The sequence below is a fragment of the Salvelinus sp. IW2-2015 genome, linkage group LG20 (assembly GCF_002910315.2).
Source record: "Salvelinus sp. IW2-2015 linkage group LG20, ASM291031v2, whole genome shotgun sequence".
In the NCBI taxonomy this organism is placed as follows: Eukaryota; Metazoa; Chordata; class Actinopteri; order Salmoniformes; family Salmonidae; genus Salvelinus; species Salvelinus sp. IW2-2015.
In genome coordinates, this window is record NC_036860.1 from 40,650,644 (window position 1) to 40,674,900 (window position 24,257).

At 41.5% G+C, this 24,257-nt stretch overlaps 1 protein-coding gene across 1 annotated transcript in view; it reads left to right on the forward strand.

Annotated features, from left to right (window-relative positions):
- The window catches only part of LOC111981772 (polypeptide N-acetylgalactosaminyltransferase 10), a 123,653-nt gene that overhangs the window by 20,334 nt on the left and 79,062 nt on the right, over window positions 1-24,257 (forward strand). The window contains exons 2-3 of the mRNA XM_024013204.2: window positions 16,458-16,563; window positions 16,956-17,094. Coding sequence (XP_023868972.1) covers window positions 16,458-16,563; window positions 16,956-17,094 — 245 coding nt within the window. The remainder of the gene's footprint in view (window positions 1-16,457; window positions 16,564-16,955; window positions 17,095-24,257) is intronic.

Below are 24,257 nucleotides of genomic sequence, written 5' to 3' on the forward strand. Positions count from 1 at the left end.
TCTTCAAAATAAAAGTATGTCATTGACGGTGATGCAAATGAATACAAATAGTAGAATTATGCCATACTTTTATTTTGAAGGCTAACCGCAAAGTCCACTATTGTGGCTAATCGTTATTGTGGCTAGCGTCACAGATGGGTCTGACCACCAAATAATAACTGTCTTTTGAATTAGTGTTATTTTAGATGATGACAGTGAGCTATATAGTTAGCTAGCGAACTATAACTACTGAAACAGATTGTCGTTTTGCTATGTTTTTGGGGAAGAACATTGTTTGCATCCATGAGCTAGCTAGCTTTTTTTATGACCGGCACTGTAGGTGCGCGAGACAACTTTACCAGCATCATAGCATACGTATCGATGAATTGTTGTTACATGTCAAATATCAGTGATAGTGTAAGCAATGTGTAATAATTACGTAAAAAAATGTATGAACCTGTTCAATTATTATGTGACGAGGAGTCATGTTCAGGTCCTGATTGGCCAACAAGCTTATTTGACACGTCAAATAGTGTTAAATAGTATATTTTTTTGACACGCAAAGACCCTACCGGCTTTCCATAGAAATCCTAGTTGAGAATGAAACGGCTGAACAAATGAACAACGAAACAGCACAGCAAGTAAGTGAAAAAAGTAGGTTTTGATTGTTTTTACTGGTAATGGGGACATATGTAAATGCCAACAAAATAACTTTTTGGTCAGTGTGTGTGTAACTTTTATTTAACTAGGCAAGTCAGAACAAATTCTTATTTACAATGACTGCCTACCCTAGCCATACCCGGACGGCGCTGGGCCAATTGTGCGCCGCCATATGGGACTCCCAATTACGGCCAGTTGTGATACAGCCTGGATTCAAACCAGGGTGTCTGTAGTGACACTTCTAGCACTGAGATGCAGTGCCTTAAACCGCTGCGCCACCCGGAAGCCTGTCTTAGACTGATTGACTGTTCCGTCCCCATGGCCTCCACAAGGGATCAGTCCACGCAGACAGGCGTCAATCAGACGGGTGTCTTGTCTTTTTTTGTTGCTACTGGCCGACTAAAGAGATCTTTGTCGACCAAACAGCCGACTAAATGGTGTAAGCCCTAATTTATATAATTGGTTGATGTCATTGGGAACACTTCTATCTTTTTTACCTCAAAACATAGAAACGGGCCATTTTCACATATGCTGATGTTGGGATGGTGCTGGAGATGATGAATTAGACATTTTTGTTAAATTTCCGTTAAATTTCCTATAATGAAAATTAGTTGGTCATTATTAGTGAATCTGGATTATGCATGGTTCTGGTTAAATTTGTAACAAAAATGGCATTTTCATCGACTTAAATGCCAAAAAAGCAGGTTAATAAACTATTTTGATAAAATAATTACAATTATTAGTGGTTCTTATGTTTTGGAAGGCTTCTATTTAGCCTAGGTATAATTTCACAACACTGAATTCATTAGATTATTGCTGTCAGCTTGAAATGCAGTGAATTTAATATTTTTAATTGTGCAACAAAGCTTATTTAGAGACATTTAAAAAAAATCAAGATATAATGTCAATCAACCATATGTTTAATTTTTTTTTGCCCATATCGCCCTAATTTTAGTTATTGGGATGCTAGCCTGATTCTTCCACTACATAATAGATTTGATTCCAACTCAAGGATAGGCAAGTGTTTTATACCAGATACTTACCCATCATCCTTGCATGCAGGGCCAGAACTCAACAAAAGTCATTATTGCATTGAAAACCTCTGCATAATGATTGAATTTCCATTCAAGGTTACCAAATAGCTTTTAGTTCCATTGTGCTAGCTTTTAGTTCCATTGTGCAAGCTAATGCTTAATGTCAGAACCTTGTTTTGATGTATAAAAAGTTCTAAAATCTGAGGCATATTTCCTGTACTTGTTTTTGAATTGTGATTGACACATTTGTGGTGTCCTTCAACATTATTTTCTTCAGAACTCAGGTTAAAGACCAATTCCAACACACTGTTCAGATTCTCACAGAAAATGTTTGCAAAGTTTACACCACTGCAGGTCTTCTCTAGACTTTTGCGCTTCACCTGCTAGATGTAAATTGGTTTAGTACAAATTGACAGAAAATACAGAAATAGTGGCTTTGATATGTTGTGGATTCGTGGATGTGTGTACAATACCTTGAACTCTGGGTAAAGACCCATGACCCAAAGGCCCAGACCCACTTTGGGCTGAGGACAAAGCTCTATTCTGGGGGACTTGCTTTGCCAATCATGAAGGTGTCTCAAATAAACAGGAGTTGGTTGGGCAGTAGCTTTGTTTGACAGGCATTAGATGTAGAGAGTTATTCAGTTAAGTGACCACGTCTGTTGTCCAATTTTAGTGTCTTCTGCAGTTTTGCACATGTTATTAAAGACTACGGAGGTCCAGCTCTCCGAGCTCCATCTGAACATAGTTCTGTATCGATAGGAAAGCCAGTAACGCCAGTCCCATGCCATGCATCACATTATCTGATAGAGTAACCAGAAGAAARAGGATACCCAGAGCAGACACAGAGCTAAAGTGTGTGCGTCTGCGTTGGCATGTGTGTATTAGGCTAGACTGTGTCGCACATCCAAAATCTGGAACTCTGAAATATTAGGTTGTATAATGAGAACTCAAGCAGAGGAGGATGCAACATCAATCCCAGCCCTCCTCAATGCCATACATAATCTGGTGTTTGTGAGATTAACGATGGACCAGAGCTGGATGGAAATGAGTTTAGAGAGTGATCGTGATTCAGAGAGGGCTCTCCATAATCTTCAAATCCCTCCATTTACAGACCTGGCTGAGGTCACTGGGACCAGCTTTCTGGCGCTCATCCAGAGAGCAGCCTCTGGCATCCAGCCATACCATGTCATGCCACGAAGCCTTTCTGTCCGTCTGTCTGACCGGCCATTTGTTTTGCTAGTTATTTCAGCCCTCAAATGTTATTTGCTTGTTGCAAGTTATAGGCCATCGCTGCTGCTGCCTTACCATTTTCTCATTTAATGACAGGGTGCAGTCGACACACACACACTTTCATATACATACTTCCGCCCTTTCACACAGACGATTTACTAGGTACAGCCATCAGATCAGCAGACCTGATTTAGAGTACATTGAAGTTAATGATCACTCATTTGGTTAAAATGGGCGAATATTTTTTCACCTCTGCCAAATTTGTGCTTGATTGCAGATGCTTTGTGGGCCGTCACTTAAAGACTCGGTGCATCCGCGAGACAAAACAAGAGATGCGTCTAAGCGTTGCACTATTAGTGTGTTTGTGTCGTGCCCTGAATACCGATGGAGCGGAAAAGAGCCTCTGGTGAAATTAGTTTCAGCCAGTGTGGAGCCATCTGATGGTGTTGATGATGAAGGTAGTGGGCATCACTCTGATCAGCGGTGGAAAGGATGTTTGTACAGTTAGTCTGGGCCATAGCACGGATGGTCGTATGACTAATGTGTCTGTGGAAAAAAGAAGATCCGATTCATTTTGTTGGGTTAATGTAATTGTCGTTTTCATTTAGTGGTTACAACAGCTTTTCTGGATATGAATATGCCATTGCTGGCGTGTTTGTTTTCTTCTTGTAGGTCCATAGTGGAGCTTTATTTTGTTCAGCTGACACTGAGTAAAGGCGTCATCATGCTTCGGTTCGGCTGGCGCCTAGCCGAACCAAACGAGTGCTTGATAGACAACGAGTGTGCTTGATAGAGCTGGGCCATATGGACAAAAATGTATGTTGTGATGATAAATTGCCCGAATTAATTTTTATATTTTTTATCCTTTAAACTACTAATAGTTTGTTAATGGGACAATTGATGGCTACAACCATCAATCAACCATATTTGCAAACGTATTTCATTTCAAACTTCACATTTCTCTAGTATAGGCAACTTATCGTAATGAACAATATCAGCAAAATGCCTGCTATAAGTGATCGTATGGTCGGTGTCAAGCATTTTCGGTTTATTGTCCCAGCTCTAGTGCTTGCATACTCCCTTAAAAGACCTTCGTTTGAAAAACAAGAAAAAAGCAGCAATAGCACTTTGTCCATTTTGAGATGACATAGCCAGTCTCAATATAGTCAGAATTAATCTAAGGTAACTCAAATCTGTCATTAATTTTGACTTTTCTTGCCGAGGAGGTCTTAGTCACACAATTTTGCATATAATTAAGATGTTTGGTGCAGTATTTCTTAAGTGATATAAAAATGAAAACGATTAGTCTCTCGTTGAATGACAGTTATTTGAAGAATCCCTACTGTTGACCAATCATCGACAAAGGGGCTTGGGCTACTAACTAAACTTTGCCTTGAGGAAAAAATGTGTGCATAAACAGCCGAAACAAAAAAAAATGACAAAAAGGGAAGCATGTGTAACCGGTGTGAAATGGCTAGCTAGTTAGCAGGGTGTGCGCTAATAGTGTTTCAATTGGTGACGTCACTCGCTCTGAGACCTTGAAGTAGTTGTTCCCCTTGCTCTGCAAGGTCCGCGGCTTTTTTGGAGCGATAGGTAATGATGCTTTGGGGGTGATTGTCTGTGTGCAGAGGGTCCCTGGTTCGAGTCCAGGTTGGGGCGAGTCCAGGTTGGGGCGAGGAGAGAGACGGAAGCTATACTGTTATACATGCGGATGCCTTAAGATGGAATAGGAGGTAAGGCTGGGAATTGACAGGGACCTCATGATACAATATCACTATACTTAGGTGCCGATACAATATGTATTGCGATTCTCATGATTCGATATGGTGATTTGATGTTCCCAACATATTGCTCGCTATGTCTGCTGCAGAGATGTTTTGATCAGTCATGGAAATAAAATTGCTGATAACATGTTAGCTCGCTATTTAAAAAGACTGAACAAGCTATAGGATGAAAAAATACTGGAGTTTTGGCGCAGCTACATCCAATTTGTATTTTATTTTTTACAAGTTGATACTTGGAGTCAAAGTATCGACTATAATAATGTCATCAAAAAATATTGCGATATGCAACTATCGATTCCTCCCCCACATCACTAATAAAAGATCCAACCATTCTCTCTTTCTGTCTATTGGCTACGATCGTATAGCTTCTTTCAGCTTTCTGTTATTCCCTATCCCCTCTCTTTCTTGCCCTATTCTTCTGTCTACCCCCCACATACACACTCTTTCTCTCTCTCTCCTTCAATCTTATCGCTCCTTTCAGCTCTCTGTTATTCCCTATCCCCTCTCTCTTTCTCGCCCTATTCATCTGTCTACCCCCCCCCGCTTGCTCTCTCTTCTCATTTCTCTTCTGTCACTAGAAACACCGATACACGCAGAGAAAAGTTTTCCGAAGCTCCTTGTCTTGTTTCCCAAGGTCTTGTTAGAGCAGCAAAGCCCCAGCGGAATATCATAGCTCCGTGTGTTGAAATTTTAATCAAAAGGAAATGGGGCGGCACAATCTTGCTTCCTCTTAGCAGGATCTGCACAGATGGACTCGTCGGTCCTCGTCAGTGCAGAGGGGAAAGGCTCTCACCGTGACATTTTGAGAGCAGCTCTCTTGAACTGAGGCTTGATCTCGGCGCCTGGCTCGGTACAGGAAGTGTGGCAGCGAGTCTAAGCTGGTGAATAATAAGGTTACCTGTCTGTCAGAGATGATTTTCTCAGCTTGCTTTGTGTCTGTAAGGATAAAGTAAATCTCAACATACAGCAGCAGAAGGATCATCAGATGCACAGTGAGAAATTCAGAGCTTTTGAAATGAGGATTTGTAGTGAAATACTTTGACTGAGCGTTTTAATTGGTTTTTGTGCCAATTAACAAGTGCCTGTTCTGCATGTATTGTAGGCCTGCTGTTTTCAACCTGCTTATTTAGCAAAGCAAACTGATACAATGTCTCTGACAGGGATAAAAGCAATATATAGTAATGTAGACCGTACCCTGTAACATTAGGCTAAGTATACAAAACGTTAGGAACGCCTAGGGATTTTGCGGTGACCGTATTACCGCCATACCGACGGTCACGAGTCATGAAGGCAGTCAAATTCCACGTGACTGCTTAGTCATGGTAATTAGGCTTTTCCAAGCTCTGATGCTGCTGATTGATGGTCATAAGTCACCTACTAAACGTGTGAACTGCCTGGTGCTCTGCACTCTATTATCCTTCTAATCACTCTGACACCAATGGAAATGTAAAGTGAAAATCAATCAAATACTTGAGAGCTCATGTTGCGCCACATTTATATAGGCTATGCAATTGTGTGAAAAAACAGTGATGGCATCTATTAAAAAGAGGATTCCATCAGCTTTCTGTAGGCTAGGCCTACTATTTATTTCTCAACTTTCCTAATATTTAGCACAATGCTTCTCTTTACAACAGGAGGAGTATAGCCTACCTGGCTGGCATGAAAATGAACCACGGGAAATGCGTCCACCATTCACTATTTAAGTGCATAGATGACTTTTTTTTTTTGTGCCCTGCCCCTGTTTTGACACAGGTGCATGATAATGGTCCATTCTAAATAAAAAATAAAAATCACATATCTTATTTAGTATATGTAAAAACGAGATTAAATCAAGAATAGTCTGATGGGTAACTATTCGCCTATCACTTGTGAATTATATATTATCACTTGTGAATGATATATTATCACTTGGGAATGATTTCAAGCATAGGCCTATATGTTTAGATAAGGTTTGTATAACAGCTAAAGTGACCAAATAACTTCTTGAAATTAAGTACATTAATCTGCTTTACAAGGGGTGTGGAGACTAACTGGCATACATAAGCAGCACATGAGTTTCAAGTTTGGGGAAGACGATTTTCATCATAATACACCTTTATAATAAAAGCATTACATGGTTAATCGGGTTTGCGGTCACTTTTGATAATGTTGTTTTGGTGGTCGACTTTTGTACTATGGGGGATAGTAGATTGACATAGGCTAGTGCTTTTGCTGTTCGTTAGGCCTCCTCATCTTGTTGGTTGACGACGTTAAGTGGACTGTTCCAATATCTTCAACATGCAGTTGCGTCCCCCGATGTGTCAATGCGAAAGACCCGATCACGCGATAGAGAGCCATGTGAGAGGTGCTTCGGAGCACAGCACTCAGGGAGAAGGGAATTATAATTATTATATTTAGCCCAAGGGCACACCGGCCACTGGCCGCAAAAGGCATGGATGTTTTTAGGGTGCATTATGGCCACACTAAGGGGATGCCACCGGGAAATTCGAGGCATTATCAAGTGTGTCAAATTGTTACAAGACTGAAGTGTGTACAGTCCGCGCAAAAAAAACGATGCGGACCTCATGCCTTTCAAGCAACTTTTAGTCGCATCATGCAGCCTTACAATGTATTAAAAATCTAAACATATAGCCCCAACGTTTGTAGAACAACTAAAAGTTAATAAATCTAAATTAAGCATTGGAGTACCTATTTCTTTGTTAACTTCTTATAGGCAGGTAGGACGGTAGCGTCCCACTTGGCCAACATCCGGTGAAATTGCAGAGCGCGAAATTCAAATTACGAAATTATAAATATTTTACTTTTATAAAACCACAAGTGTAATACATCAATATAAAGCTTAACTTCTTGTTAATCCAGCCGCTGTGTCAGATTTCAAAAGCGCTTTACGGCGAAAGCACACCATGCGACTATCGGAGGACAGTGCCCCGCATACAAAAGCATGAAAAACATATTTCAACAAGGCAGGTGTGCCATGAAAGTCAGAAATAGCGATATAATAAATGATTTACCTTTTTGATCTTCTTCTGTTGGCACTCCAAAAGGTCCCAGATACATCACAAATGGTCCTTTTGTTCGATAATGTCTTTTATATCCATAAAAACTCAGTTTAGCTGGCGCGCTTCAGTCAATAATCCACCCAGTTCCCCTCCATCAAAATGCATACAAAATGAATCCCAAACGTTACTAATAACCTTTTCCAAACAAGTCAAACAACGTTTATAATCAAACCTTAGGTACCCTAATACGTAAATAAATGATACAATTTAAGACGGAGAATCGCTATTGTCTTTACCGGAGAAAAATACAAAAGAACGCGCTCTCTTCCGCGCTCTTGGAAACACTACAGCCAAAATGGGAGCCACCTAGAAAAACTACTATTTCTGTGTCATTTTTCCAAAAACCAGCATGAAACTCTTTCTAAGACTGTTGACATCTAGTGGAAGCCCTAGGAACTGCGATCTGGGAGGATTTTGCCTTATAATAAAAGTGACAGCCATTAAAAACAGTGGTAGGCTGAACATTTTTTTTGGGGGGGGTGGTTTGTCCTCGAGGTTTTACCTGCCATATCAATTATGTTATACTCAGAGATCATTTTAACAGTTTTAGAAACTTTAGAGTGTTTTCTATCCAAATCTACCAATTATATGCATATCCTAGCTTCTGGGCCTGAGTAACAGGCAGTTTACTTTGGGCACACTTTTCATCCGGATGTGAAAATACTGCCCCCTACCCAAGAGAGGTTAACCGCTCAACACAGAATAGCCTCGTGTGCACTCCCTCAAATCATTTGGAGACAATATCTTTTCTATTTTATTCAGCTTTGTTCAATTGTATTCTTCATACTATAAAATCATGCCACGGAATTCTAAGCAAATCTTGTCTACTAAATGAACTAGTGTAGCCCACAGCCATATGGCGTAGCCAGATCAGGACCTAACGTAAGGACAACTTATGCTATTCTGTTCTTCTGAAATAGACTACACTTTCTTCATATCATGTTTCTTTAAATCTGTCTAAAATAAATGGATTTATTGTGCAGGTGTAGGGTATATTACATGGATTTATTAGACTTTTTATAATGTAGATGTTCCAAAGGTCTGCATCAGTGTGGAAGCCAGAAGATGCTAAATGTGTATGTTAATTAACGGTCAATTACCATGAGATAGTCAAGGAAATAACTGCGATCACCAGCTGACCAAATTTCGCCACCGCCACAGCCCTTGGAACACCTCCCTAATATTGAGTTGCTCCCCTCTTTTTGCAGTCAGAACAGCCTGAATTTGTTGTGGCATGGACTCTACAAGGTGTCAAGCGTTCCACAAGGATGCTGGCCCATGTTGACTACAATGCTTCCCACAGTTGCCATTTTGGATGGATGTCCTTTGGGTGGTGGACCATTCTTGATACACACGGGAAACTGTTGAGGGTGAAAAACCCAGCAGCATTGCAGTTCTTGACACACTCAAACCGGTGCGTCTGGCCCCTATTACCATACCCTGTTCAAAGGCACTTGAGTCTTTTGTTGTTCCCATTCACCCTCTGAATGGCACACACACAATCCATGTCTCAATTGTCTCAATGCTTAAAAATCTGTCTTTAACTAAGCTGTTTGGTGCAGTATTTATCAAGTACATTTTTTTCAAGTACATTTTTTAAAAGTAAATGATTAGACTCTTGTTGAGTGACACACTTAATTGAAGAATCCCTACTGTTAACCAATCACCGACAAAGTGGCGTAGACTTCGGCTGCTAACTTAACCTTGCCTTGAGAAAAAATGTGTGCATGATAGAGATGAAACATTTCATATCACGATTATAGTGACCAAAATTATCACAGTTATCAATATTATCGCGGTATTGTAAAAATGTGATGGAAATGTTCAAAAAAGTACTGATACACACACACACACACACACACACTGAAATCATTTCACCGAGTTTTATATTGAAAACCAACAAACAACAAATGAATTTGGTCCTCTTAGAAGGCTGAAAAATCTCCCGAGTGCTGTCACTGCCTTCCGCCATGTTTTCACACAAAACAACCCACGTTGCATGCTGCCCCTGCTTCAGACTGTTGCTAACTTTGGTTGATGCTGGACAGTATTTCCCGTGAGTTTTTCAACCCGTAAAAATCAAACACGGTTTTAATGATAATTCAAATTTGAAAAGGTAATACTATGGTTTATCGTGAAACCGGTAACCGTTTCATCCCTAGTGCACAAATAGCCGAAACAAAATGTTGTCATAATATATGTACGAATTGTTTCGCATGCGGACGCCTTAAGTTGGTATAGGCGGTAGGGCTGGGAATTGCCTGGGACCTCATGATACGATAATATCATGATTCCTACGTTGCCGATACAGTATTGCGATTCTCACGATTATGTATGTATTGTGATTTGATGTCCCCAACATATTGCTCACTATGTCTGCTGCAGAGATGAAAGATCATGAGAAAATGAGTTTTGATTAGTCATGAAAATAAAAGTGCTGATAACATGTTAGCTCACAATTTTAAAAAGACAAAGGAAAAAAATGTTTTTATAAATAATTGTATATATTTTACAAGTTAATACTTGGAGTCAAAGTATTGATTATAATGTTTCCGTCCACTTCATCTACACTGATTGAAGTGGATTTAAGGGATCATAGCTTTCACCTGTTCGGTGTATCATTTAAAGAGCAGGTCTTCCTAATGTTTTGTACACTCGGTGTAATTGGCTGTGCAGTGAAATCATGTCATGATGGATTGCATAAATGCAATATACATTTATACAGTGCTTTTCAATAGGTCTCAAAGTGCTTTACATTGTAGTCTGGGTGTGACTCAACCATCTACCACCAAGCACCCACCTTTTTATAATCTTGTTTTGTATTCATGAATTAAGGCTTACTTTTCTCAGTGTCTCTACCTATTAGCAGCTCTGGTTGAGTGTTTACAGGCCACTCAATGGGTTTGAGTGTAACCAGAACCTCCCTCTCATGCGTCTGTCTCTGTCCAGGTTACTGAAGAAAGGGAATCTGAACAGTTAAGTGTCCTTGCATGTAGGCTAGAGCCTGGGGGGACATGGAGTAGCTGGAGAGATAATGGCCTCCAGACCACATACAGTACCTGTTGGAAAGTGGACCGTGTGGTGTTTTGGTGACCTCTGGCCAGTGTGCATTGTTATCAGTACTGTGTACTTAGGCCCCTCAGCTGTTTGACAAATAGATTAGTATGTAATTAACAGGGACCTGACCAGAACTACTATTCACTATACTATAGCCTAACTACTACACTCACTCACTCACTCACTCAACCCAACTGTTTAAACTTTTACATAGGCCTTTGATGTATCATCTGTTTGAGAGAAAGGGCTAGCCTAATTGCCTACATACATTGCAAGTACTGATTATACTGTTGGTGGTTGAGGGACCTGGAGGGCTCTCTGGATCAGTTGCCCCCACCTCACCTACCAGGAAGTTGTATTTGTGAGTTTGGTTGTTTGTTTCTCGTCTCAGTGATATCGTTTAGCAGCCTGATTTTAATAATTAATTGTATTCCATGCAATTAGACTTGCCATTTGAATTAAAAGTGTTGTACTCATTGCGTCCTCCCATTGAGGTAATTATTTCCCTATTGTGTTGTGAACCAAATTTGTGACATCTGAACTCTGAAAGGATAGATTTTAGAGCATGAAAGATGAAGTGCTAATGGCTAAATCACTGCATTTGCATTTTTCAAAGGATTAGAAAAGTGTGTGTGCGCAAGCCTTTGGATTGATATTCTCAGAGGTGTCAAGTGTGAAATGAAACATTGAATTTCCATTGTTTAAACTTTGTATCACTCAAACCTCTCACTGCTCTCTCACCTCATAGCCGATGGACCTCCTACCTGACACCCAATGTGCCCCCCCCCTCAGAGACTGATGTGAGGTATTGTGCAGCCTCATGTGAAGAACCTCTTATTGCATTGAAAGACCAGTGTGTGTGTGTGCAGCTGTTGAGTGTCTGAGCCGTTTGTGCGCGTGCGTGATCAAGACCTCTCTTACACCGTCCCAGCCTGTCAACAGAACAGACACCATACACAGCTAGGATAAAGTGTTAAAGATAAATTAATTTCTTAATACTTGTCTTCCTTCCTTCCCCTTTTCCACTTCTGCAGTCGTGGGTGAACAGGGAGTACAGGAGAGGGCTCAGAACGCACCCTTGTCGGGCCCCAGTGTTGAGGATCGGTGGGGTGGAGATGTTGTTACCTACCCTCACCACCTGGGGGCGGCCCGTCAGGAAGTCCAGGACCCAGTTGCACAGGGCGGGGTCGAGACCCAGGGTCTCGAGCTTGATGACGAGTTTGGAGGGTACTATGGTGTTAAATGCTGAGCTGTAGTCAATGAACAGCATTCTCACATAGGTATTCCTCTTGTCCAGATGAGTTAGGGCAGTGTGCAGTGTGGTTGCGATTGCGTCGTCTGTGGACCTATTGGGMCGGTAAGCAAATTGGAGTGGGTCTAGGGTGTCKGGTAGGGTGGAGGTGATATGGTCCTTGACTAGTCTCTCAAAGCACTTCATGATGACYGAAGTGAGTGCTACGGGGCGGTAGTCGTTTAGCTCAGTTACCTTAGCTTTCTTGGGAACAGGCACAATGGTGGCCCTCTTGAAGCATGTGGGAACAGCAGACTGGGATAAGGATTGATTGAATATGTCCGTAAACACACCAGCCAGCTGGTCTGCGCATGCTCTGAGGACGCGGCTGGGAATGCCGTCTGGGCCTGCAGCCTTGTGAGGGTTAACACGTTTAAATGTTTTACTCACCTCGGCTGCAGTGAAAGAGAGCCCGCAGGTTTTGGTAGCGGGCCGTGTCAGTGGCACTGTATTGTCCTCAAAGCGAGCAAAAAAGTTGTTTAGTCTGTCTGGGAGCAAGACATCCTGGTCCGCGTGGACCAATCAGGCATGGGCATCTGTGTTTGAGTCTTAAAAAAATAAATGATGACTAGTGATCGGGGGGTGGATATAGTAGAGTATTGCAATATTAGTTTTTACAATATTATATAGATTCTGAGACTCCCAAGTATCGAGTTGCTAGGTACATAATGTTTGCGAAAATTGCTCTGAAACACTTTTGTCCTATATCTTGTTCTCCATCTTGTATTTAAATGGTGAGCCAACATGTTTTCAGCACTTATTTCCATGACTGATCAACACTCGTTTTTTCATGGCTCTCTCTGACATATACAGTGCATTGGGAAAGTATTCAGACCCCTTCACTTTTTCTACATTTTGTTATGTTACAGCTAGGGATGCACGATATATATCGGTGAATGTATCAGAATCGGCTGATATGAGCTAAAAATGGCAACATCGGTATCGGCCTGATGTCTGTCTAGTTTAACACATATGTTAAAAACCGATGTCAAAGCTACCGTGCATACCTATACAACTTAGGTACATGACGTAATGAAGCCACGTAAAATTTTATATGTGCAACACAGCATTCCTGACCTAGCCCACACAATGTCTGCTGTGTGGATCAAGCAGTCAACAAGTCGAGCAGTCATTTGAAAGAGTAAGAACATTTCAGCGAGACAACGCAAAGGCAAAATCCATTAACCTCTATTTTACATAGGTTTAAAGATTAACTTCTTGTGAATCCAACCACGGTGTCAGATTTAAAAAATGCTTGACGGCGAAGCATACCTTACGATTATTTGAGAACATAGCCCAGTGGACAAATTATTACAAACAGTAACCAGCCAACTAGAAGAGTTACACAAGTCAGAAATAGAGATAAAATTAATCCCTTTGATGATCTTCATATGGTTGCACTCAGCAGACATTCATTTACTCAATAAATMTTCCTTTTGTTCGATAGTCTCTTTATATCCAATATATCGTGTTTTCTTCAGTAATCCACAGGCTCAAACGCAGACAAAAAATCCAAATTGTATCCGTAAAGTTCATAGAAACATGTCAAACGATGTTTATATTCAATCCTCAGGTTGTTTTTAGCKTAAATAATCGATAATATTTCAACCCGACAATAACGTAGTCAATATAAAAGGTAAACAAAGGCACTCTCTCGGTCTCGTACATGAAAAAGCTCTGACACTTTAGGGTCCACTCATTCAAACTGCTGTTACTTCCTCATTTTTCAGAATACAAGCCTGAAACAATTTCTAAAGACTGTTGACATCTAATGGAAAGCATAGGAACTGCAATTTGAGTCCTAAGTCAATGGATACTGTAATGGCATTGAATTGAATACTACAAAACCAACAAAAAAAACTTCTTCCCGAATGGATTTTTCTCAGGTTTTTGCCTGCCAATTTTTTCTGTTATACTCACACTATTTTAACAGTTTTGGAAATGTTAGAGTGTTTTCTATCCAAATCTACCAGTTATATGCATATCATATCATCTGGACCTCGAGAAGCAGGCTGTTTAATTTGGGCATGCTTTTCATCCAAAATTCCGAATGCTGCCCCCTACCCTAGAGAAGTTAACGCCAACATAATGGAGTTCATTGCCCTTGAAAATCAACCGTTCTCTGTCGTGGGTATTGTTGGATTTTGCCGGCTGGTCGAGCACCGATACACACTATCAAGTGTGCTTTTTTTCAGATGTTGCACTACCGGAGTTACACAGTAATAACGTCACTGCTATTAGCTTCACGACATACATACTATGGAACGCCGTTTGGGTCTTTGCGTGCGGGCTTTATTTAACTAGGCAAGTCGTTTAAGAACAAATTCTTATTTACAATGACGGCCCGGATGACGCTGGGCCAATTGTGCGCCGCCTTATGGGAGTCCCAATCACGGCCGGATTTGAAACAGGGACTGTTTTTACGCCTCTTGCACTGAGATGCAGTGCCTTAGACCACAGTGTCCATGTGTGTTAACTATTTAAGAAAGCATGAGGTTGATATGTGATTTTCCACAACAGCCAAGAGGAGTGGCTTCGGGACAAGTCTCTGAATGTCCTTGAGTGGCCCAGCCAGAGCCCAGACTTGAACTCGAGCGAACATCTCTGGAGAGAACTTAATAGTTGTGCAGCAACGCTCTTCATCCAAACTTAAAGAGCTTGAGAGGATCTGCAGAGAATGGGAGAAACTCCACAAATACAGGCATGCAAAGCTTGTAGCATCATACCTAAGAAGAGTCAAAGGTGCTTCAACAAACTATAGTAAAGTGTCTGATTATGTAAATGTGATATTTCAGTTTATTTGTAATACATTTTCCCAAAATTAAAAAAAAAAAAATGTTTTTGCGTTGTCATTATGGGGTATTGTGTGTAGATGGATGAGGGGGAAAAACAAATTAATACATTTTAGAATAAGGTGGCAACTAGTGATGGACCGATATGACATTTTTGGCTGATACCGATATTTTCCTTGCAAAAAAAAAAGATAACAATATCAGATATTAAACATTTTAGCGACCTTTGAAGCATTATAGTACAGTTAAATCTGCACAGCCAACTAATTGCCGTCTACACACTATCTGCTGACTGCCACATATACAAAAAGGATGTGCTTCTCTATAAAAGCTGAGAACCGACACTGTTCGTTGAGCTTTCAACTATGCGCTGTTAAGTGGATGGTTGATAATKAATTTTTGCAAATATTTATAATATACTTTTTAAAGTATCTGCAGTTTCTCTCATCTTATAGAATTGCTACCATAGTGCTTAGGGTCGTTGTCCTGTTGGAAGGTGAACCTTCGCCCCAGTCTGAGTTTCTGAGCGCTCTGGAGCAGGTTTTAATTGAGGATCTCTCTGTATTTTGCTCTGTTCATCTTTCCGTTGATCCTTACTAGTCTCCCAGTCCCTGCCGCTGAAAAACATCCACACAGCATGAGGCTGCCACCCATGCTTCACCATAGTGATGGTATTGGACAGGTGATGAGGTGCATGGTTTCCTCCAGACATGACACTTGGCATTCAGGCCAAAGAGTTCATTCTTAGTTTCATCAGACCAGAGAATCTTGTTTCTCCATTGTCTGAGAGTCTTAGGTGCATTTTGGCAAGCTCCAAGCGGTCTGTTGTGTGCCTTTTATTGAGGAGTGGCTTCCGTCTGGCCACTCTATCATAAATACCTGATTGGTGGAGTTCTGCAAAGATGTTTGTCCTTCTGGAAGGTTCTCCCATCTCCACAGAGGAACTCTGGGGCTCTGTCAGAGTGACCATCGCATTCTTGGTCACCTCCCTGACCAAGGCTCTTCTCCCCCAATTGCTTAGTTCGGCCTAGGCGGCCAGCTCTAGAAAGAGTCTTGGTGGTTCCATACTAATGTAAATAAGGTATTTCTGTTTATTTTTTAATTTCTAATACATTTGCAAAAATGTCAACCTTTTTTTGGTTTGTTATTATGGGGTATTGTGTGTAGATTGAGTGTCAATGTATTTAATCCATTTTCGACATAATAAAAAGTGAAGGGGTCTGAATACTTTCCAAATGCACTGTAGTGACAATCAGTAGACTAAATGTGTGTATATATTTTTTTTTGCCAGGTTCTCTGCAGTTGGATAATGGACAACTGTTTTTCATTATCTGGTTGTTTCTGGTATGCTTTCAGAATGTGATAATGTTAGCTACTTGAGCATCAAGCCTGACAGGCTCTGGCAGAAGGGTTGCTGGTTTGTTAGATGTCTTGATGTGCGACCCTTTGTTCCCGTGTGTCGGTGTGTATGTGTGTCGGTATGTGTATGTGTGCATTTTACCCTCTGTGTGATACCCTCTGTGTGTATGTCCTGATGTGTGACTCCCTGTTGCTGTGTGTTTTGGCAGGGATTGAACGTCAGGCCTCGGAATAATGCCCAGCTGGGGCGGGACGGCGTGCGGCGGAAAGACTGGCACGACTACGATGCAATTAGGAGAGACGCTACTCGCTCTGGTAGGACAGAACTTCAGGAAGTCCCTCCCCCATATTCCCTTTTAGTTTGAGGTTTGAAGCCCACAACTAATATACTACGATAACAAATGATTCCTCACAAGACACGTGTGTAGGAACATGAGCTTTTCGGAAGAAAAGTGTGATTTATAGCACAAAGCCATTAAAATTGATGTGCTCGACAGACTGCAAGACATTTCCTAGTTCCTTATGGTTCATTCAGCAGGTACTGTACTTCAGACCGAAGATATTTTACCTGACATTAAGTCCAGGTACTTTCACGGTCTGTCAGAGAAAAGCAGATGGTTGGCGCAAGGCATTTTGTCCCTAGTCTTCCTCAAACACCATCGTTGCACTCTTGTCTGTTCTCTCGGTGTGTGTGTGTGTGTGTGTAGGTAACGGCGAGCAGGGGAAGCCTTTTCCGCTGACCGACGCTGACCGGGTGGACCAGGCCTACAGGGAGAATGGGTTCAACATCTATGTCAGCGATAGGATCTCCCTCAATCGCTCTGTCGCAGACATCCGGCACCCAAAGTGAGTGTGTCTTTTTCGCTTTTAAATTACCCCACTTGTCAACTCACACATTCCTCCCAAAAGATAAGTATAGTTTAGTCAGTTGTTTCACATTCTCCTGATGATCCATAAGCAAAATAACTATGAGCATTAGGTGTAAGGTGTTTTTCTCCTAATGGCTTGGTGTAATTTGTATTTCATTCCTATTTGAGGATGTAGCTACTTTCCTTATAAGCCAATGAGTGAAAGGGGACTATGCTTTAGCTTTAATCATGCATTTAGCTTTCTTTCAAATCGCTGTTGGGTCGGTGCCGTGAATCCTCCTCTTAGACCAGTTATCCCTGTTTTTTGTATGTCTCTGACATATGAACACAGTTTTTTACCAGAGGACATACTTGTCTGACTCTTCACCTCTTCCCTACTTACTCACTCTTCTCTCCAAACTGTCATTTTTCTCTTCATGTCCTTTACAAAGAAAGGAGCTGTCAATTGGGACCTTGAGTTGCCTTTACCTTAACAATGCAGCAGGAGTCCAATCTTCGATTCCTCTTTCCCTGCTCTTTCCTTTCCTTGTTCTATGTCTATGAGGACAATTACAAAACCCTAACCAATACTCTGACCTTCTATTCCCCAGCTATGTTTTCAATGGGGAATCAATTGTGACCGACCGGCTCGATTCAGTTTTATATTGCAAAATTAGAAATTGTGTTTTTTTACTTGGGATAGAAGTAGAGACTTGTAGCTAGAAAATGGTATATCATACACTACATTTGAGGAACAATGGGAAAGTAATTCTGCTTTGAGAGTTGATAAACTTGTAACCCCATGTTTGAGAAAATGGCTATTTAATATTTTGGCACACGTACTGGAGAACTCTTCTTTGTCCATTCAGCATGTTCACACCTGCTTAAGCCTTAGCTGCACCCATCTTTGTAAGGATTCACACACATGACGTCAGAAGCCTGGTGGTCCAAAATAGCATAAATAAACCCATCTGTTGGAAAATGTATTTAGTGTATGTCAATCTAGCAACCCAGGCAACTAAAAGCAACTTTCTAATTTCTAGCTAATGTTAAGCTAGCTGGCTAGCCAGCTCAAATAATGACCACAACATATAGCTAACAACGTCTTAACTTGAGCTAATTTGTATTCATTATTACAGGAAAATAAACATGCATCAAGATTACAAGTCAATGGCAAGCTAATTATAGTAAATAGCTTATGGTTGTGAGTGTGACAAAATAAAATCAGGGCATTCTACCGGAGATTTTTAGAACTTGGACACTGTCTTGTTGGCCTAACGTTATATCATAATTTGACTTTGGTGCAGGTCATGTTTTTCTTCACATTACTGTCTCTGTTAAACACACACTACATCAAATAAAATCAAAGTTTATTTGTCACATGCACAGGATAAAGATGGTGTACATAGTACAGTGAAATGGTATCTGCATAGTGGAGTCTTTTGTTTAGACATCTAGCTAGCTAAACAATGACCCATAATCCCAACTCATGATGTTACTACCTAGCATGAATCTGCAGGTAGCTAACCAACTAGATTCAATGTGTTAGCTAGCTAACATTAGGCTATAACAAGCCATGCAAATGGCTCTGAGATACGAATAATATTACTACACAGATTGTACACACAACTTTAGCTAGCGAGCTAGCTAACAGCACACTTACTTGCAATGAAATTAATTTGCTGACAAAATTGGAAACATATAATATCTGAAAATGTTGCTAGCTAGACTAACCTGTATACATGGATGAATGCTTCTCCCTCTGTCACGGATGCCATGGTTACTCTTAGCTTGAAGATGTAATCCGTTATACAACGGCCTTCTGTGTGTTCTCTTTACGACTCCCTCCATATTTGCAATCAAATGCCAGATTTTTCTCCATATCCTTATCTATAAAAACATCCCCGTAGCATAGTGCTGCCACCACCATGCTTCACTGTAGGGATGGTACCATGTTTCCTCCAGACGTGACGCTTGGCATTCAGGCCAGAGTTCAATCTCGGTTTCATCAGACCAGGAATCTTGTTTCTCATGGTCTGAGTCCTTTAAGTGCCTTTTGGCAAACTCGAAGTGGGGGGGGGGGATCATGTGCTTTTTACTGAGTGGCTTCTGTCTGGCCACTCTACCATAAAGGCCTGATTAGTTGTGCTGTAGAGATGGTTGTACTTCTGGAAGGTTCTCCCATCTCCACAGAGGAGCTCTGTCAGTGACCATCGGGTTCTAGGACATATTCCTGATCAAGGCCCTTCTCCCCCGATTGCTCAGTTTGGCTGTGCGGCCAGCTCTAGGAAGAGTCTTGGTGGTTTCAAACTTCTTCCATTTCAGAATGAGGCCACTGTTTTCTTGGGGACCTTCAATGCCTCGACACAATCCTGTCTCGGAGCTCTACGGACAATTCCTTCGACTTGATGGCTTGGTTTTTGCTCTGACATGCACTGTCAACTGTGGGACCTTATATAGACAGGTGTGTGCCTTTCCAAATCATATCCAATCAATTGAATTTAACACAGGTGGACTGCTAGTTGTAGAAGCAAAGTGTCTCAATACTTCTGTAAATAAGGTATTTTTTTTATTTATTTTTTATTTTTTCATAAATTTTCTAAAAAGCTGTTTTTCAGTTTGTAATTATGGGGTATTGTGTGTTGATGGATGAGGATAAAAATATTGAATCCATTTTAGAATGAGGCTGTAATGTACCAAAATGTGGAAAAAGGCCAGGGGTCGGAATACTTTCCGAACGCACTGTATAATGAATTGTCACTGCCAGTAGAGCATAGCATGTTCCCTAAGCTGTTCCAGGGTGTGTGTTGTCTGGGTCTTAGTATCCAGGGCCATTGTGGTTTCCTCTGGGTACATTTCCCCGAGCCTTTTTTCAGTGAATAGAGCCTCTGAGGAGCAGGCTGTTGCTATTCAGTGCTCTAGCAGTCTCCCTTGGAGCAGCCTGTTGATGTTCCTACAGCTATGGGAATCACAGGTTGGCCACATGGGTCCCTTTAACTCCCTCCGATCTGCCTAATTTGTTTAATAAAGTGTAATGAAGCGGCAGCTTATTGCCGGCCCGCCTTCGCTGTCACTCTTCCGGGCTCTTTGTGCTTTGTGGCTGGCATCTCACTTTTACTATTTAAAAAATATATATTTATGAAGAAAATCCCCTCTTCTACTCCCTCTCTCAATCCTTTGTAGCCCTGCTAAGGAGCCTGCGTAGTCTGGTTAGGGAGTAATTGGTTTATTTCGCTCTCTCTCTCGCTCTCTCTCTCGCTCTCTCAGCTCAGTCTGTCTACGTGAAAAAGTGAGGGATGATGAGTATTGATGAAGAGGCTGTGGCAGAAGCTTGGCCTTCCAACGGCTGAAGTGACACCCAACTGTCACAGTCCCTGTCGTTCTGTGTCAGTCAGACCAATCAGCCGGCCACATCTGCTCTCCAATACCCAATCGGTGGCCCTGTCTGCCCTGGAGGCCCGCACTCGCCTGGTGATTGGCATGTTGTCACCGCCAGAGGCGTGGAGCGGATATCTGATCTTGACACATTCGATTTGTTGATGTTTGCGCTGCGACAGAATTCCAATGAAGGAAGCCACATAATTCCACAGGGTGTAGTACAATGCCAGGAAATGTGGGTGGGTTGGAAATTGGTTTGAGCAACACAGTCTGTCTCAGTTGTCTCTGTTTTACGACAAATTAGATTTGGGCTAGTGCTCTGCTCTAGCACTCATTTCACTCATGAACCAGAGACTGGCGGTGCTCATTCTGCCCCATCAAAGCGCTTTCATTATCTGCAATGATTACTTCAATATACAGTAATCATATTATATAATATCGCAATATACTTACTGTTTATCATTGTGTCCAGTGACAATTATGGGTCATGAATAATAGGCCTACATGATAATACTAAAGTCTGTCATAAAGCATCTGAGTAGGAGTGCTGATCTAGGATCAGTTCCCATTTGTCCATATAATGTTAGTCATTGTGATCTTAAATCAAATCAAACTTTATTTCAAAGTGCTTAGCAAATAAAATAATACAATTTGAGAAAGCACACTTTGCTATAAATGGACAAGAATAAAATTAAGAAACCACTTAAAATTGTAAAACAATAGTACACGAGAGGCTATTGTATAAAAATACCAAAATAAATATATACTGAACAAGTTAAGTGTTGGTCCCATGTTTCATGAGCTGAAATAAAAGATCCCAGAAATGTTCCATACTCACAAAAGCTTATTTCTCTCATTCTGTGCACAATTTTGTTTATATCCCTGTTAGTAAGCATTTCTCCTTTGCCAAGATAATCCATCCACCTGACAGGTGTGGCATATCAAGAATCTGATTAAACAGCATTATCATTACACATGTGCACCTTGTGCCGGGAACAATAAAAGGCCACTCTAAAATGTGCAGATTTGTCACACAACACAATGCCACACGTTTTGAAGGAGTGTGCAATTGGCATGCTGCAGGAATGTCCACCAGAGCTGTTGCCAGAGAATTGAATGTTAATTTCTCTACCATAAGCTGCTTCCAATGTCATTTTAGAGAATTTGGCAGTATGTCCAACTGGCCTCACAACCGCAGACCATACTTAACCACGCCAGCCCAGGACCTCCACATCCGGCTTCTTTACCTGAGGGATCATCTGAGACCAGCCACCCGGACAGCTGATGAAATTGTGGGTTTGCACACCTGAAGAATTTCTGCACAAACTGCCTCAGTGAAGCTCGTCGTCCTCACCAGGGTCTTGACTGCATTTTGGCATCGTAACCGACTTCATTTGGCAAATGCTGACCTTCGATGGCGACTGGCACGCTGGAGAAGTGGGATCTTCACAGATGAATCCCGGTTTCAACTGTACCGGGCAGATGGTAGATGGTGTGTATGGCGTAATGTTGGTGAGTGGTTTGCTGATGTAATCGTTGTGAACAGTGCCCCATGGTGGCGGTGGGGTTATGGTATGGACAGGCATAAGCTATGGACAACGAATACAATTGCATTTTATCGATGGCAATTTATATGTACAGAGATACCGTAACGAGATCCTGAGGCCCATTGTTGTGCCATTCATCCGCTGCCATCACCTCATGTTTCAGCATAATGCACAGCCCCATGTCGCAAGGATCTGTACACAATTCATGGAAGTTGAAAATGTCCCAGTTCTTCCATGGCCTGCATTCTGTTAGGTTCTTATTTTTCAGAGTAAATAACTCACGGACTCTAGAGATGCTTTAACCAAGTTTAATTATTCTCAAAGYTTCTGTTCAGCTGTAATTCAGACAACCCAACACTTCTCCAATCCAGATACAGTGGGGCAAAGAAGTATTTAGTCAGCCACCAATTGTGCAAGTTCTCCCACTTAAAAAGATGAGAGAGGCCTGTAATTTTCATCATAGGTACACTTCAACTATGACAGACAAAATGAGAAAAAAAAATCCAGAAAATCACATTGTAGGATTTGTTATGAATTTATTTGCAAAGTATGGTGGAAAATAAGTATTTGGTCATTCCAAACAAGCAAGATTTCTGGCTCTCACAGACCTGTAACTTCTTCTTTAAGAGGCTCCTCTGTCCTCCATCGTTACTTGTATTAATGGAACCTGTTTGAACTTGTTATCAGTATAAAAGACACCTGTCACAACCTCAAACAGTCACACTCCAAACTCCACTATGGCCAAGACCAAAGAGCTGTCAAAGGACACCAGAAACAAAATTGTAGACCTGCACCAGGCTGGGAAGACTGAATCTGCAATAGGTAAGCAGCTTGGTTTGAAGAAATCAACTGTGGGAGCAATTATTAGGAAATGGAAGACATACAAGACCACTGATAATCTCCTCGATCTGGGGCTCCACGCAAGATCTCACCCATGGGGTCAAAATGATCACAAGAACGGTGAGCAAAATCCCAGAACACACGGGAGGACCTAGTGATTGACCTGCAGAGAGCTGGGACCAAAGTAACAAAGCCTACCATCAGTAACACACTACGCCGCCAGGGACTCAAATCCTGCAGTGTCAGACGTGTCCCCCTGCTTAAGCCAGTACATGTCCAGGCCCGTCTGAAGTTTGCCAGAGAGCATTTGGATGATCAGAAGAAGATTGGGAGAATGTCATATGGTCAGATGAAACCAAAATATAACGTTTTGGTAAAAACTCAATCGATGTGTTTGGAGGACAAAGAATGCTGAGTTGCATCCAAAGAACACCATACCTACTGTGAAGCATGGGGGTGGAAAAATATGCTTTGGGGCTCTGTTTCTGTAAAGGGACCAGGACGACTGATCCGTGTAAAGGAAAGAATGAATGGGGCCATGTATCGTGAGATTTGAGTGAAAACCTCCTTCCATCAGCAAGGGCATTGAAGATGAAACGTGGCTGGGTCTTTCAGCATGACAATGATCCCAAACACACCGCCCGGGCAACGAAGGAGTGGCTTTGTAAAGAAGCATTTCAAGGTCCTGGAGTGGCTAGCCAGTCTCCAATCTCAACCCTATAGAAAATCTTTGGAGGGGGTTGAAAGTCCGTGTTGCCCAGCAACAGCCCCAAAACATCACTGCTCTAGAGGAGATCTGCATGGAGGAATGGGCCAAAATACCAGCAACAGTGTGTGAAAACCTTGTGAAGACTTACAGAAAACGTTTGACCTCTGTCATTGCCAACAAAGGGTATATAACAAAGTATTGAGAACTATTTGGTCAATAACAAAAGTGTATTTTCCACCATAATTGCAATAAATTCATTAAAAATCCTACAATGTGATTTTCTGGATTTTTTTTCTCATTTTGTCTGTCATAGTTGAAGTGTACCTATGATGAAAATTACAGGCCTTTCTCATCTTTTTAAGTGGGAGAACTTGCACATTGGTGGCTGACTAAATACTTTTTTGCCCACTGTACATACCCCAACCAGAAGCCATTAGCATTGAGCTAAAGGGTAGTGCTGCCGCTTTCAAGGTGCGACTCTAACCCGGAAGCTTACAAGAAATGCTGCTATGCCCTGCAATGAACCATCAAACAGGCAAAGCGTCAATACAGGGCTAAGATTGAATCATACTACACAGGCTCCGATGCTCGTCTTTTGTGGCAGGGCTTGCAAACTATTACAGACTACAAAGGGAAGCACAGCCGCGAGCTGCCCAGTGACACGAGCCTACCAGACGAGCTAAATCA